This window comes from Phacochoerus africanus, chromosome 4 (assembly GCF_016906955.1).
Source record: "Phacochoerus africanus isolate WHEZ1 chromosome 4, ROS_Pafr_v1, whole genome shotgun sequence".
Lineage (NCBI taxonomy): Eukaryota > Metazoa > Chordata > Mammalia > Artiodactyla > Suidae > Phacochoerus > Phacochoerus africanus.
In genome coordinates, this window is record NC_062547.1 from 79,554,468 (window position 1) to 79,570,814 (window position 16,347).

The 16,347-nt window shown below is 42.2% G+C and overlaps 1 protein-coding gene across 3 annotated transcripts; it reads right to left on the reverse strand.

Annotated features, from left to right (window-relative positions):
* Window positions 1-204: 204 nt before the first annotated feature.
* Window positions 205-16,347, reverse strand: LOC125126020 (zinc finger protein 354C-like). 3 transcript variants are annotated; one of them, XM_047777907.1, is made up of 5 exons: window positions 16,030-16,347; window positions 14,211-14,292; window positions 7,051-7,177; window positions 6,503-6,598; window positions 205-1,813 (listed from the first exon to the last, which is right to left on the reverse strand). In XM_047777907.1, exons 1-5 carry the CDS (start codon window positions 16,044-16,046, stop codon window positions 417-419), a joined length of 1,719 nt encoding a protein of 572 aa, XP_047633863.1. In that variant the 5' UTR covers window positions 16,047-16,347; the 3' UTR covers window positions 205-416. The 3 variants fall into 3 exon arrangements, with proteins under 3 accessions (XP_047633863.1, XP_047633862.1, XP_047633864.1); XM_047777906.1 differs by having other exon boundaries at window positions 14,205-14,292; XM_047777908.1 differs by lacking the exon at window positions 205-1,813 and having other exon boundaries at window positions 6,512-7,177; window positions 14,205-14,292.

The following is a 16,347-nucleotide window of genomic DNA, read 5'->3' on the forward strand; positions in this document are numbered from 1 at the left end:
GGCTAGGGGTTGAACCCACGGCTCCATAGTGACCCAAGCCACTGCAGTTGAATTCTTAACCCACTGTGCCACAGCAGGAGCTCCATTCAATAACAGTTTAAAAGAAAATTCATATTGAAGCTTACTCATAGAAAGGAAATAAAGTCTAATGAAAGAAACAAAACTTATATTCCATTATTTTTATGTTGTTAGGCCTTTTATATTTTTCTATGAATTTAAATTTTTTGTGTTTTTAGAAACCTTAGAATTTACTGGTTCTTATAAAATTTGACAAATCAATGCTTTTAATATTCACTGTTCAATTTTACCATTATTTAATGGTAAGTAGCACATTTCCTCCAAGAGAAGCAAATAAAATAATTTCTCAGAAGTCTATGCCCTATTATTCTGATTATTCTCCAAAGAGAACTCCTAAATTATTTGAGAGGTGAATTAAACCTCACAGGGTTTATCTCCTCTAAGAAATCTCTGATCCCATATTCCTTCCATTTATAGAGTTTTTCTTTATTGTGAACTTTCTTGTGTCTACAAAGGTTTGATCTGTAACTGTAGGCTTTCCCACACTCCATACATTTATAGAGTTTCTCTCCAGTATGTATCCTCTCATGTTCAGTTAGGAATGAATACTGGCTGAAAGCCTTTCCACACTGATTACACTGATAGGGTTTCTCTCCAGTATGAATCCTCTGATGCCTATAAAGGTTGGATTTGCAACCGAAAGCTTTCCCACACTCTCCACACCTGTAAAGTTTTTCCCCAGTATGAATCTTCCGATGCTCATTAAAGGATGAATACTGGTTGAAGGTTTTCCCACATTCCTTACATTGATAGGGTTTTTGTCCAGTATGAATCCGCTGATGTTCAATAAGGGTTGAGATGCGTGTGAAGGTCCTCCCACACTCCAAGCATTTACACAGTTGTTCTCCAGTATGAAGCCTCTGATGTTCAGCTAGGGATGTAAACTGGCTGTAATTCTTTCCACATTCATTACATTTATAGGGTTTCTCACCTGTATGGATTCGCTGATGTCTATGAAGTTTTGCTCGACAATTGAAGGCCTTCTCACATTCACCACATTTATAGAGTTTCTCTCCAGTATGAATTCTCTGATGTACAGTGAGGGTTGAACACTGGCTAAAGGCTTTACCACATTCCTTACATTGATAGGGTTTCTCTCCAGTATGTACTCTCAGATGCTTGATAAGGGTTGAACTGCTGCTAAATGCTTTCTCACATTCATTACACTTGTAAGGTTTCTCTCCAGTATGAATTCTCTGATGGGCAAGAAGGGATGATCTATGGCTGAAGGTTTTCCCACACTCGTTACATCTGTAAGGTTTCTCACCAGAATGAATTCTCTGGTGTTCAATAAGGTGAAAACTCTGGTTTAAGCTTCTCCCACATACATTGTAAATACAAGGTTTTTCTCTTGGGTATATCTGGAAACATCTCATTAGATCAAAATTCTGTTTAAAATCTCTCCCAAACGTATAATATATGTTGGGTATCCGTTCTATAGTAACATTATGCTGTCTAACAAGAACTGTATTTATAAATAAGCCTTTTCCTAACTCGAGACTTGTCTGATTTCCTTCTCCACTGATGACTTTCCTGTGTGAGGCCACCATTTGCCTAAGAGGTTTTTTCTGTTGATCCTTTTGTGTCCTGCCCTCAAATTCCAAAGCTTCTCCAAGCCTAAAGTCAAAGTGACCAAACTTAATGGATTTTTTCTTTATTATTCCCTGAGAGGTCTCTTCTATAGAAACTTCCTGTTTGGGAGGCAAAGCTTCTATTTCAGGCCATGTCTTGAAATCTGGAATAAATCAGAAGAGTTAATGGCTCCTTTTCTGGAAGAGACAAACATGTTATCAGCGGACAATAAAATTATCAATAATACATATAAATGAGGTTTGATACCATCTAATCTCAAATATGGGCTTGAATCTGGAGAAAAACAGGATGGAATGGAAGAAGAGGTAAAGAGGAGTTCCTGTCGTGGCTCAGTGGTTAACAAATCCAACTAGGAACCATGAGGTTGTGAGTTCGATCCAACTAGGAACCATGAGGTTGTGAGGTCTTGCTCAATGGATTAAGGATCTGGCATTGCCATGAGCTGTGGTGTAGGTGGCAGATGCAGCTCGAATCTGGCATTGCTGTGGCTCTGGCGTAGGCCAGTGGCAACAAGCTCCAATTGGACCCCTAGCCTGAGAACCTCCATATGCTGCAGGAGCAGCCCTAGAAAAGGTAAAAAAAAGACAAAAAAAAAAAAAAAGAGGAGAGATAAAGAGGAGTGGTGTGGGAGAATATAGTGGACAAATTAATAGTGAAAATGAAGACACTGTCACTTGTGAGAAGTAAAGGTAGGAATCTTTCGAGACTAATCTTTTGAGACTAATCAAAGTCTACAAGATATGAAGTTCTTAAATATTCCCAAGCCCCAAGCTCAGATCTAATTCTCAGTGAAAAGATTTAGCTTGAGTTGATTCTAAGGAACTCTGGGTTAAAACCTAGCTTACTTTAATCAATCCAGATTGAAAATAGATTAAAGTTAGATCACTGCAATTAGGTAACTGTATGTACTTAAACAAACTACACAATTTAAACAGAGATTATTTATGTTAATAAAGTCCATCTAGGTTTTTTTTTTGTTTTTTTTTTTCTTTTTGCTATTTCTTTGGGCCGATCCCCGCGGCATATGGAGGTTCCCAGGCTAGGGGTCAAATCGGAGCTGTAGCCACCAGCCTACGCCAGAGCAACAGCAACGCGGGATCTGAGCCGTGTCTGCAACCTACACCACAGCTCACGGCAACGCTGGATCGTTAACTCACTGAGCAAGGGCAGGGACCGAACCCGCAACCTCATGGTTCCTAGTCAGATTCGTTAACCACTGCGCCACGACGGGAACTCCGAGTTTTAATAAAATAAATTTTATAGAAGTTAAATATAAATAAGAACTATAGGCTGTAAATCTGTATAAAAACACAGATTTTTCTGGAGTTCCCTGGTGGCACAGTGGGTTAAGAATCCAGCATTATCATTGCTATGGCTCTGGTTACCCATGTAGCTCAGGTTCGAACCCTTGCCTGGGAACTTCCACATGCCAAAGGAGTAGCCAAAAAAAAAAAAAAACCTATATATACAGATTTTTGTCTTAATGATATCTATGGGAAACTTAGCAGTTTGGGATTTTCAAGGATCAATCAAGGTACCGTCTCTCTTTTTATTCTTTCTCGCAATAGGGTCTTCCCTGCCCACCTAGAAACTTACCCTACTACCCTAATCTCATTTCTTTACAGAAATTCAATTATTTATTTAAGACCAAATTGGCCATCTCTTTCTTAGAATTTCAAAACATTTTCAAAACATTCTGCTACTTAACTTACATATATAAAGTTTGTGGAAACAATTCAAGTATTTGTTTAAAGAGAAAAGTGGATATATCTTATGAGGATCTGTCAATTCTTTATTGTGTACAAGACAAGCACACAATCACAATGCCTTAGATTAAAAAAAAGAAGATTCTGCTGCATAGCCCAAGGAACTATATCTGATCACTTGTGATGGAACATGATGGAAGCTAATATAAAAAAAAGAATGTAAATATATGTATAACTGGGTCTTTGCTGTATAGCAGAAATTGACAGAGCATTGTAAATCAACTATAATTTAAAAATTTAAAGAAAAAAGAATGAATGGATAAGCAATGAGGTCCTACTGTATAGCACAGGGAACCATATCCAATCACTTGTGATAGAACATGATAGAATATGAGGAAAAGAATGTATATATATATGTATGACTGGGTCACTTTGCTGTACAGAAGAAATTGACAGAACATTGTAAATCAACTATAATACAAATTGACAGAACATTTTAGATCATCTATAATACAAAAATTAAAAAAAAAGAACAAGCAGAGTGAGCAAGTAGGAAAATTATTATGAAGGGCAGGTGACCTCGAAAATCAAAAGAGAATCTTTCATCCCTTACTGGACTCCTGAAGCTCAATCAGTCATTTATTGAACAAATAATGAATAATCAGCAATGATAGGAAATAAATAAATGACCAAACAGTAATAGTTCATTTCTCCATGATGTGAGAAAGCTCAACTATATAATTCAGGTTTGAAGTTAAGAGAATGAGGATACCAGTGTTAACAGTATTAGTAAAGAATGGTTGTATGAAGGAAGATGAACAATTGAGATGGGATGGAGTTCAAAAGAAAAGAGGACCCTGTGAGACAAAAAGGTCCAATCAAAGTCATTTGTCAGAAAAGTAAATCTATTTAGAGGAGGCTTATTGACTAAAGAAGGAAATCCAGGTTGGAAATAAGTTAAAATTTTGGTTAAGCCCAGTGATGCCAGAGTTACCAAATAACTAGCAGAAGAATTTAGAATAATGTATTAACAGAGGGTATTATAAATTCTTAGGCAGATAATAATAAGAGAAAATTGGTCATATTTGGTAAAGTGAGCAGCTTGGATCAGACGAAAGACAGGATATAATCTGAAAAATAATGTAGCTGCAATGGTCTGGCTGGACTGAGTGCTTAATTTGGAGTCTCACTGGCACTGAGTTAATTAATCATAAGGGCAATTCAATTTATTAATTTAAACTGAATTAAAATTTTTTTCTTTTTATTGGCCGCAAGAGGTCGAATTAGGGCTGCACCCACACTACAGCCATGGTTACACTGGATCCAAGCCACACCTGCCACCTACGCAGCAGCTTGCAGCAAAGCCAGATCCTTAACTCATGGATAATGCAGAAATAAAGAAGTCTCTTAAGGCATAGGATTAACACCTGATTTTCAAAAAGATCACTCTGCTGAGGGCATGGAAGGTGGTGAGGAGAACAAGGCTCAGAGAAGGCAGGTTAGTTGCCCATAGCTCAGAGACTTTTAAGCAGTGGTAGGAGTAAACTGAAAATTGGCATGTCTAAATTCACACCATGATCTTAAATGCTAAACTGCACTGCTGACTAACTCTTTATTTGGAGAAGACTGTATTTTAATAAAGTTGAAAAATATCTGTAGAGAGAATGAGTGAAAAAAAATGTCAATAGAAGCAAGAATCATAGATCAAAGATTAAGCCACAAAGACAGAAGCAAAATATTGCCAAATCTATGGCCTATGGTGAACAGAAATGACATTGGTGGATCTGGGTTTCTGTCACTACATAGCAGCTCACTAGCTCTGTGGCCAAAGCATTTTAAAATCTCTAATGCTCTGTTCCTTCAGATGTAAAAAGAAGTATATAAATTTGATCGCCTTTAAGTGATCCTACAGGGTTTTTTTAGGAGGAGGTGTCTGCTTGTTTGTTTACTGGCCATGCCTGCAGCACGCAGAAGTTCCCAGGCCAGGGGTCAAGCCTGCACCACAGCTACAGCCCGAGCCAGAGCAGTGACAATGTTGGACCCTTAACCTGCTGAGCCACCAGGGAACTCCCTGACAACCTACAATTTTATGATAAAGACCAACTAGATTAGACTAGGCTAGAAGAACAGTTAGCAAACTACAGGTAGAGACCTGAAGTTGGGCCAAATCCAGCTGCCACCTGTTTTTGTGAAGTTCTATTAGAATATACCCACACCTATTCATCCAAGTACTGTCTCTGGCTGTTTCTGCACTGTAACAGCAGAACTAAATGGTGCAATGGAGACATGACGGCCCCAAAGCCAAAATATTTACTATCTGTCCCTTTATAAGGAGTTTGCTGATCCCTGTACTAGAAAGGCTACCGTGGTTATGTTAACAGCAGCTACCTGAATATAACAGTGGGAGATGACACCTAGTCTCCAAGAAAACAAAAGGGAAATGTTAAGAAATCAGAGACAGGAGTTCCCATCGTGGCGCAGTGGTTAACGAATCCGACTAGGAACCATGAGGTTGCGGGTTCGGTCCCTGCCCTTGCTCAGTGGGTTAACGATCCGGCGTTGCCGTGAGCTGTGGTGTAGGTTGCAGACGCGGCTTGGATCCTGCGTTGCTGTGGCTCTGGCGTAGGCTGGTGGCCAGAGCTCCGATTAGACCTCTAGCCTGGGAACCTCCATATGCCGCAGGAGCGGCCCAAGAAATGGCAAAAAGACAAAAAAAAAAAAAAAAGAAATCAGAGACAAAGAAACACTGATAATACTCAAAATATGTGGATGGTAAAAGAAACAAAAAAATTATAAAGAATTTAAAATATGGCAGACATAAATATATACATATAAACACAGATGAAAAGAAAACCAGGAAGACGGAGAGGCCAAAGATGGTAGAAGAAAGTGAGTAAGGCTGCAAAAAGAAAGAAAAGGAGAGGGAATGCAGGAAGTGGTACAAGAAGGAAGCTGTCAAGACAAGGACTCTTATGACACAAAGAAAATCATTATAGCCCAGGAGCCTCTGTCAGGTGGTCCTGCGCACCTTAACAGGGCTCAGAATTTCCAGGAAAGTTCAGAGTACTCCTCCTGACCTGCTCATGGATAAAGACACTTGTGCCCGTCTCCCCATCACTCCTCACCTAGGCAGGGGTCTCGAAGGGCTTCTCCTTCCACCATACAGGGGTCTTCTCCTTGTTGCAACTGGCAGATCACCTTTGGCATTGAAAATGGAATCCCTGCTCAGGAGGAAGGAAGTGGAGTTTGAACAAAGAGCATGGGGAGCAACCTCAGAACTCACAAAGCAGAACCTACAGGGCAGAGAAGGCACAGCGCCGAGGGAGCAGGCAGCAAAAGCACTCCTGACAGGGACTGAGGCCTTCAGGGCGATGGGTCTTGGTTCAGAAACAATACAGGGCCCTGGCCTATGAATGCCTCCAAGATGGGTCTTATGTGTTTCTTAGAATCTAAACTGGGCTCTAGTCATTGCAGGAGGAGGGAACTGATCAGGAGGCGGGTGGGAGGCAGGCAGAGGAAGAAGAGTTGTCTGAAGGGCATCACAACTAACACTTTCAACTTTACAGAGATCTGTCCATTCCCGGGGGACATCAGGTATAAATCTGCAGACTCTGAACCCTAGAGGGAGCGTTTAGAAGCCCCTAGCAGATCCATGACAGGAAAGCCGCCTTACCCAGCGAGACCAGGGTGCTGTAGTTCTCCAGCATCACCTCCTGGTACAAGGTTTTCTGTGCAGAGTCCAGGTGCGACCACTCGTCCCGGCTGAAGAACACGGCCACATCCCTAAACGTCACTGACCACTGTAAAGGCAAACCCATTCCTGTTCACCCAGCAATGTCTCCTCCGCTGGAAGACTTGGTAAGGAGGTGACGCTGGGATGTGTAGAAACCGGAGACATTTTCAGAACTGGTTGCTAAGTATTTCCAACCAAATATTTGTTATTTTTGGAACCACCCATTAAACAAATATTTACTGACTACCCACTTGGCGCAAAGAAACATCCCACCTGCTGCTGCTGCGAGAGTAAGGAGAAAAGGGCAAATTTCCAGCCAAGAGGGAATTTATATCCCAGCCTAGAACCTGTCAGAGTAACTGAGAACATCCATTTATCTCCTCCCTCCCACTCAAAATCCGAGTCAAAGGGAGGAGTTCCCCTGTGGCTCAGTGGGTTAAGGATCCAGTGCTGTCACTGCTGTGGTTCTAGCTGTGGCATGGGTTTGATCCCTGGCCTAGGAACTTCCACATGCTGCAGGTGTGGCAAAAAAAAAGGGGGGGGGGGAAGAAAAATCAGAATATGTTTAGAGGAATGCTGGAAAATGAGGGAAAATATCATTAGCAGAACAGAACCAAAAAGGAATTTCTGAGACATAATGCAAATAATAAATAATAAAAATAATGTTGGTTGGAGGTCTTGCTGTGATGCACTGGGTTAAGAATTTGACTGCAGTGGCTTGGGTCGCTTTGGAGGTATAGGTTGGATCCCCAGTCCAGCGCAGAGGGTTAAAGGATCCAAGCTATGGCTTGGAGTCAGTCCCTGGCTCAGGAACTTCCACATGCCATGGGTGTGGCTATGATAATAATAATAATAATGTTCACCAAATACTTATATGTTAGGGAGTATGACAGAAACTTTGTATATGTATCCCATTTAAGTTTCATAGACATAATATTAGGAAGATACTATAATTAAATAATTTTGTTGATAAAGAAAGAGTTCAGAAAGGTTGCAAAATCTTCCCAAAGTAATACTGTTAAAAAGTGATGGAGCTCTGAGATATAGACAGATCTCTAAGCTACATTGTCAGTGACTGTGAAAATTAAAAGAACCAAAGTACCTGCAAGACTTTGCAAAAGGGAACTGCTTAAGGTAAGTTATTCCAAGAGAACCTCGGCTAAACCCCAAATGTAAGAAAGCAAAGGTTGGGCAGATACCAATTCTTGTATGAAAGAGCAGAAGGGGCTGAAAATGCTTTGCAGGTATTTTATTGAGAATCTGTCAAAATGTAAAAGATGCGTAACTTTGACCTTGCATTTCTACTTCTGGGATTCTACTACACAAAACAGTCACATACTGGGTAGGGATATTTGTTCAGGGATGTTCATTGAAACATTACTTGTAAGTTAATGGCTATAGTAGACTGAATAATAAACCTGTGAACATTATATACATGACAAAAGGGGCTCTGAGGATCGGTTGAAGGATTCTGAGATGGGGAGATTATTTTGGATTATTATCCCCAGGGGATCTTATGTAACAGTAATGCTGTTTATAAAAAGGAGGACTCAAAAGGAATCAGAAGAGGAGAATGGTATGTGATGATGGCAACAGAGATTAAGGTAATATTCTGAAGACGGCTGAAAGGGCCACAAACCAAGGAACACAGGGGGCCACTAGAAGGTAAAAACAAGGCTGGGAAACAGATTCCACACAACCCCCGTTTCCCCTGCAAGAGCCTCCGGAAAGAACCAGCCCTGCTGAGAACTTGACCTTAAACTAGTGAAACTGATTTCATGCTTCTAACTAACCTCCAGAATTAGGAGAATAAATTTACCTCGGTTTAAACAATCAAGTTTGTGATAATTTGTTACAGCAGCAATGGGAAACTAACACAATGGCGAAAAAAAAATCGAAGACAATGTACACTATCAATCAATAGGGGAACAGATATGCAATTTATAGTGCATTTATTCCATGAAATATTATATAGCCATTAAACAGAGTGAGGTAGATCTGTATGCCTGATGTTGGAATTTGACCTTGATATATTGTTGATTCATAGGAAAAAGCAAGCTGACAATCAATCTATATTAGTTGAAAAATTCTTTATCTGTATATGCACATTTGCACACAAAAATATCTGGAAGACTACAACAAGCTTTCCACCCTGATTATTCTTTGATATTTTAGAGAGGGGCAGAAAAGCAATCTTCACTTATTATTTCACATCCTTCAATCAGGCTTACATTTTTACAGTGCGTATGTTTGTTCTAAATTTTTTTTAGATTCCATTTTAAATGTATATACTCACTTTTTAGCTATACTTCTTTGCATTTTTAATGGCTGCTGAGAATTACAAAATTCATTCTTAGCTCCTTTTTTTTAATGGCCACACCTGTAGTATATGGAAGTTTCCGGGCCAAATTGGAGTCAAACTGGAAGTTCCTGGGGTCGAACTGGAGCTGCAGCTGGGGCCTATGCCACAGCCACAGCAACACGGGATCCTAACCCAATGAGCAAAGCCAGGGATTAAACCCACATCCTCACGAACACTACGTCAGGTTCTTAACCCACTGAGCCACAACAGGAACTCCTCGTTCTTAGTTCTTTGGAGTGTATTTAGAGCTAATGTATGATTTCACACAAAATATAAGAACCTTACAAATATACGGGACCACCACCAATCCCTTTTTCATGCTAGTTATTACAAAGACTTTCCTAGTTCATACAGTTGACAGAACTCATCAGAGCCCTCTGAGAATTCTCATGGAAGGCAAAGAGAACAATGCAGCAAGATAAAGACTGTGCAGGAAAGCACTGTGCAATCTCCCCTTATCTGCACACGCAGATTATGCTATGTCTCCAGATCCATATGAGGAATCCTGGTTTGGGGGGAGCTCAAAGGAGAAATGCTTGGCAGGGGCCTTTTGTGTATCAAGCAAGGCTGGTCAAACCACATCGCTCAGCTGCAAACTAACAGTGAAGAAGACGACCCTGGTGGGGGAGCGGTGGGGGTGGCATTTAAATAGCACACTGCCCTTATCTTGGCCAGGATCAAAAAATAGCCAGCCAGAAGTTCCTGTTGTAGTTCAGTGGGTTAAGAACCTGACATAGTGTCCATGAGGATGCAGGTTCGATCCCTGGCCTTGCTCAATGGGTGAAGGATTTGGCATTGCTGTGAGCTACAGCATGGGTGGCAGATGAAGCTCAGATCCAGCGTTGCCACAGCTGTGGCATTGACTGGCAGCTGCAGCTCCAACTGGACCCCTAGCCTGGGAACTCCCATATGTGGCAGGTAAGCCCCTAAAAAGAAAACAACAACAACAAACACCATCCAGGCATCCCTGGAGACAAAGACTGCTTTTCCAAAGACAGAGCTTTTCCAGTCTGAACATAAATGAATTCCATATCCACAGTTGTCATATCATTACATCCACTTACATAAGCCCCATAACACAATATTATATTTTTGCTTTAAAGAATCATATGTATCTTAAAAAAATTAAGAGGAAAATTATTTATATATTTATATTCATCCAGCGGCCACCATTCCTAATACTCATTTCCTTCCTTAGATCTAGCATTATTTTCTTTTAATTTGAAGAACTTCCTTTAGCATATCTTATAATGTAGGCCTATTGACGATGAATTAGCTTCATTTTCCTTTATCTGAAAATGCCTTTAATTTAACCTTCACTATTGAAGAATGTTGTCATCGGTTATAGAATTCTTTCTATAGAAAAGATTTTTCCTTTCAACATATAAAATGTCATTCTACTGTTTTCTGGCCATTGCTGCTTCTGATGAGGAGCCAGTGGACATTCAACTATTTATTCTCTGAACATAATGTGATTCTTTTTCTGTCTGCCTTCAAATCTTTGGTTTTCAGTGGTTTGTCTATGACTTCTCCACCCAATATCGCAGGCACTGGCCATAAATGGATATTGAATGCTTGAAATGCAGCTAGTCTGAATTGGGATGTGCTATTGTGTATGAAATACGCATCAGATGATTTACTAGAAAAAAACATATATGCATATAGTAAATATACATACATCTCATAACTTTATATTAATCATATTGAAATAATGTTTTGGCTCTCCTGGGGTAAATAAAATATATATTAAAGTTAATTTATCTGCTTCTGTTTTTTTGTTTTGTTTTTTGTCTTTTTAGGGCCACACCCGCAGCATATGGAGGGTCTGAGGCTAGGGGTCTAATCGGAGCTGTAGCTGCTGGCCTACCCCACAGCCACAGCAACGCGGGATCCGAGCAGTACCTGTGACCTACACCACAGCTCACAGCAATGCCAGATCCTTAACCCACTAAGCGAGGCCAGGGATCGAACCTGCGTCCTCATGGATGCTAGTCAGATTCACTTCCACTGAGCCAGAAGGGGAACTCCATGCTTCTGTTTATTTTTTTAATGTGACTACTAGAAAGTTTTAAATTATACATGTGGCTCACATTCATGGTTCAGACTATATTGCTACTGCACAGCATTGGTCAATCATGTGAAAACTATGGTTTTCTCTGTATTTATTCTGCTTGAGGTTCAGTGAGTGTAGTGAATCTGTCTTAAATATATGTATTTTACCAAATTGGAGAAAATTTTGGTCAGTATTTTCTTTCAATATATTTTCTGTCCCATTCTCTCTCTCCTCTTCTTCATGAATTCCAATTACAGATATCCTAGACCTTGAACATTATTTTACTAGTAACCAAAGCTCTTTTTTATTCCTATTCTTTAGACTGGATACATGAATCTACCTACAACTTTACTGACATCGTCTTACGTTCATTTCCAAAAATTAAGCCTATTTAATAATTTTTTTACGTTTTAGTTCTAAAATGTAGGATGGAGCAGCTAATCTGAGATAGGACAGAATACTTAACGTATCACCATGTTCTCTTTTGTCTTCTTTGTATTCTTTAGCATGTGCCTGTTTATCTGTTTAAAGAAATGATCAAAAGAACACATGGATGGGAGTTCCCGTGGTGGCTCAGCAGTAACGAACCTGACTAGTACCCATGAGGATGCGGGTTTGATCCCTGGCCTCGCTCAGTGGGTTAAGGATACAGGGTTGCCATGAGCTGTGGTGCAGGCTGCAGATGCGGCTCAGATACCGCATTGCTGTGGCCATGGTGTAGGCTGGTAGCTACGGCTCTGATTCAACCCCTAGCCTGGGAACTTCCGTATGCTGCAGGTTTGGCCCTAAAAAGCTTAAAAAAAAAAAAAAAAGATGTGCAATTGGATATGAATTCTGTAATATGTTCTTAAAACATGAATAAAACCTGTCTGTAATAGGATTAATTCTAATTTTTTCTTTTCGGTTTTTCCCCCTGATTTTTCTGAAGCATGTGTGTTTAATTTGGGCACTTTTTTTAAAAAGCTAGTGAAATGTGTAAAGATTTTGGTGGAAGTGTTCTAAGGCCCAAGGGGATGGGACTGGAAGTAAAGCTAGACTATGAGGTTGCCCTGAGTATTCTGCTTACAGCAGCAGGAAGCCTGTATGAGTCTGCTCAGGCTGCCGTAGCAAAATGCCACAGACTTCAGCAACAGACATCTATATTCTTAGAGTTCCAGAAGCTACAAGTCTAAGATCAAGGTGTTGACTGGTCTGGTTTCTCCTGAGGCCTCTCTCCTTGGCTTTAGGCAGCCGCATTCTCACTGTCCCCTCACATGGTCTTCCCTCCGTGCATGTGCGTGTCTGTATCCTCATCTCTTCTCATAAGGACACCAGACATACTGGATTAGGAGCCAATCTACAGACCATATTTCAACTTAACCACCTCTTTAAAGACCTTATCTCCCAATTCTATATCTGGAAATCTTATTTTATTTTTGGCCACATCCACGGCATGCAGAAGTTCCCAGGCCAGGTGAATCGAACCTTCACCACAGCAGCAACAACACTGGATCCTTAAACTGCCGCACCGCCAGGGAATCGCCTTATTTCCCAATTCTGAGGGTACTGGGGTTTGGGACTTCAACATATGAACTGGGGGAAGGGACAAAATTTGGCTCCTAATTAAGCCCTTTCGGACGGTTTCCACTGAAAGATTATTCTTCCTACCATCTTTTTTATTCTTTCAATTCAGACATTTTGACAGCTCTAAGGCCTCTTAGTAAGGCCTTTCCTGTGATTTCTGGATTCCAGAGTGGGTGGTTCCCAAGCCTAATAAGGGTTAGACTGAGGTAGAATCTCTAAGTTCATGCCTGGGCCTGGTTCCGAACATCCAGGTCATCTGTTCCAGTCCTACCAGAGCTAAGCCGCTCTTCTCAAAGAGGCTATGACCCAGAACTAGAAATTAAGTAAATATGGAGTTAGCATACAGCAGATATTTTCTGACTGCATAACATTTAAACCACACCCCTGGGCTTGGGGAACCCCCTTCATTTTCAGTCTTAGTAGGAAAGAGAGACCACTTCACATTCTAGAAACTAAAGTCACCAGATATTTGCTTTTCCAGCTTCCCTTTTGATCAAGAACAGGTATGTGATAGAGACATCAGTCAGATAGATGAGAAGGACATTCAGACAGTTTAACATCACAGCTGCACTAGGCAGAGGAACTCCCGAGAAGGAGGGAGCCCTCTGTCTTCCTCAGTGCCAGCCTTAAAGCCACGGCAAGCTGAACTCCCCGTGGGATGCTGACCAGTATCAGTCCTGACCTTCAGTCTCAGCTCAGAATAACTCCACTTCTCAGATCTTTTCCCTGAATCTTCTTGGACATTCAGTCATTTCTCAGATAGGTACCATGAAATCCTTGAAGACAGAAATAACATCTTTCCTGTTGGTATCTCCAGGGCTCTGCACCATATCCAGAACATTGTCAGTACTCAGTGTTTCTTGAGAGTACCTTTTGACCCTTCCAGGGCTTTGTGACACTAGATCATCTATGAAGAGAAAGACTGCCTAACACCCCATACTTCTCACCAAGCACTTATTCTATCTGGAAGGCTTGATAGCTCCAGGATCATGGGAAAAATCTACTCTGGATTCTCCACAGTTTTCACTGGAAAGCAAAGAACCTGGACAAAGAATGGAAACAAGTCCACCACCTCTGAACTCAGGAGGCAATTCATGAGAAAGACAATTCACTTACTATCACCTGAGCAGGCAGCACATCCACAGCCATTCTTTCCTTCTTTCTTTTCTTGTCAAGGGAGAGCAGAGAGCTTGACAAGGTAGGTCTGCAGAGGGAAAAAAAGTGTCATGAAGAACTCTGGTGTCAGGGAATGGCTTGGAGAAAGGCAGTTACAACCACCCATAATGTCCCTCAGGTCCCAAAAAGGCAACTCACATAAATGATCCAAACCAAGTAAAAAAAAAGGGGGCCAGGAGTTCCTGTCGTGGCGCAGTGGTTAACGAATCCGACTAGGAACCATGAGGTTGCGGGTTCGGTCCCTGCCCTTGCTCAGTGGGTTAACGATCCGGCGTTGCCGTGAGCTGTGGTGTAGGTTGCAGACGCGGCTCGGATCCTGCGTTGCTGTGGCTCTGGCGTAGGCCGGTGGCTACAGCTCTGATTCGACCCCTAGCCTGGGAACCTCCATATGCCACGGGAGCGGCCCAAGAAATAGCAACAACAACAACAACAATAACAACAACAAAAAAAAGACAAAAAAAAAAGGGGGGTGCCGGAGTGCTAACTAAGCCAATGAAGCTCTAAGACAATTTGCCAAGCCCCACCTCCTCCTTGTACTAACCATACATCTAATTTCCATAAATTGATCCTTTAACATATACCTAGAGTCTACTCAGCTACATCCAAGCAAATTGTGACTCACCACGGAGATCTGGAGTCCTTCAAAGAGCTTTAAGCTATACGTTCAAACATGAGTTTTCTGGGTTGCCACTTTCAAACATGCCTAGCCAAAACTAAGCCTGTTTGCCCTGCCTCACCCTTTCCTTCCTAAAGAAACCACAATAAAGGTCCTTGCCCACACCTGCCCTCTCTTTCGCTGCCGAAATTACCAACCCAGGTGCTCCTCTGAGTGGCCCTGCCTGGAGTGCTGTGTTCTCCCTAGGGAACTGTGAGTAAACTATAATCTGCAAACTTTCTCTTTCCTTCTTTCTCTATTTGTATCTAGCCTTACACTACCTGCCCAAGGAACATGGTTCAAATACCCGCTCTCACATACAGGATGCACATCAGGTTGGTTGCCACTCCTAAACCCAAATTCCACAGGTGCCACCTCTTGTAGCATCCACAGCTCCAAATAATCCTTCGCTCCTCATATACGAACCCCAGCTGGGAGAGCAAGGTAAGAGGTGCAGCCCGACATGGATCAGAGAAAAAGAGCCTCTGCCACAGCTGCTGCCCTGGTTGCCTAAGTTTGCGGTGGGCTCTACTGGTACAGCACTTGGCCTGAAAGCTCAACAAGCTGAATACACTGTGCAATCTCACCCGAGGAGGGAAGCTGCTGTACAGGTGTCAGAGGCAGTCTATGATGCACATCTTCTCCCCACCGGAATTATGCCTGCTTTACTTGTTTTGCTCAAGCCTCACAACGACTCTATTATAAAGTACTGCTGCCCCCATTTTACAGATGTTAGGGAAACTTGAGAACCAGAGTCTAGTAACCTGCCCTAAGAAACAAAATTGGTTAGTAGAGGCAAAAAAGGAACCACGGTCCCAATTCAAAGGCCCAATTACATGTGGCAAATTACCTGTCCGCTCTGTGCCTCATTTTCTTCAGCTGTACAAAGGGGACAGTGTTCAGCCAAGCTACCTGCTATATGAAGATGAACTGAGTTAATTCATCCTCATCCAAGGCACCACACTACTGGCTGGCACACGTAAATCCTTCACAGGCGTTAGCTATTGTTTTTATTGTCCGTTTCCCTTAGAAGTCTCGGTTAAGATAGCCACAAAAGACCCCCACCCACAGCAGTCCCGCCCACCACCCCCACCCCCAGCCCCAGCTCACCTGGCCGGGGCGCTCATTCCCCGCGAATCTCTCCCGGGTACCAGCGACACCCCGCCGAGCACCACCGCCCAGGCCGCGCGGACCGCCTCCCGACACACTGGCCCGCGAGGTCTCCCCGGTGCCCGCAAGCAGCCCCTCCGATCCCCGCACACCGCCCCGCCCAGACGGCGCTGGCTCCGATCACTCCAGGAAGAGGCAACTAGAAGCTTCTCGGTCCCAGGAAGGACGCCCTAGCAGAGTCAGGATCACCCGCGCCACGACCCCTGAAAGGCCGCGAGCAGACCCCCCTCAACACCGCGAACCCAGGAGGACCACAAC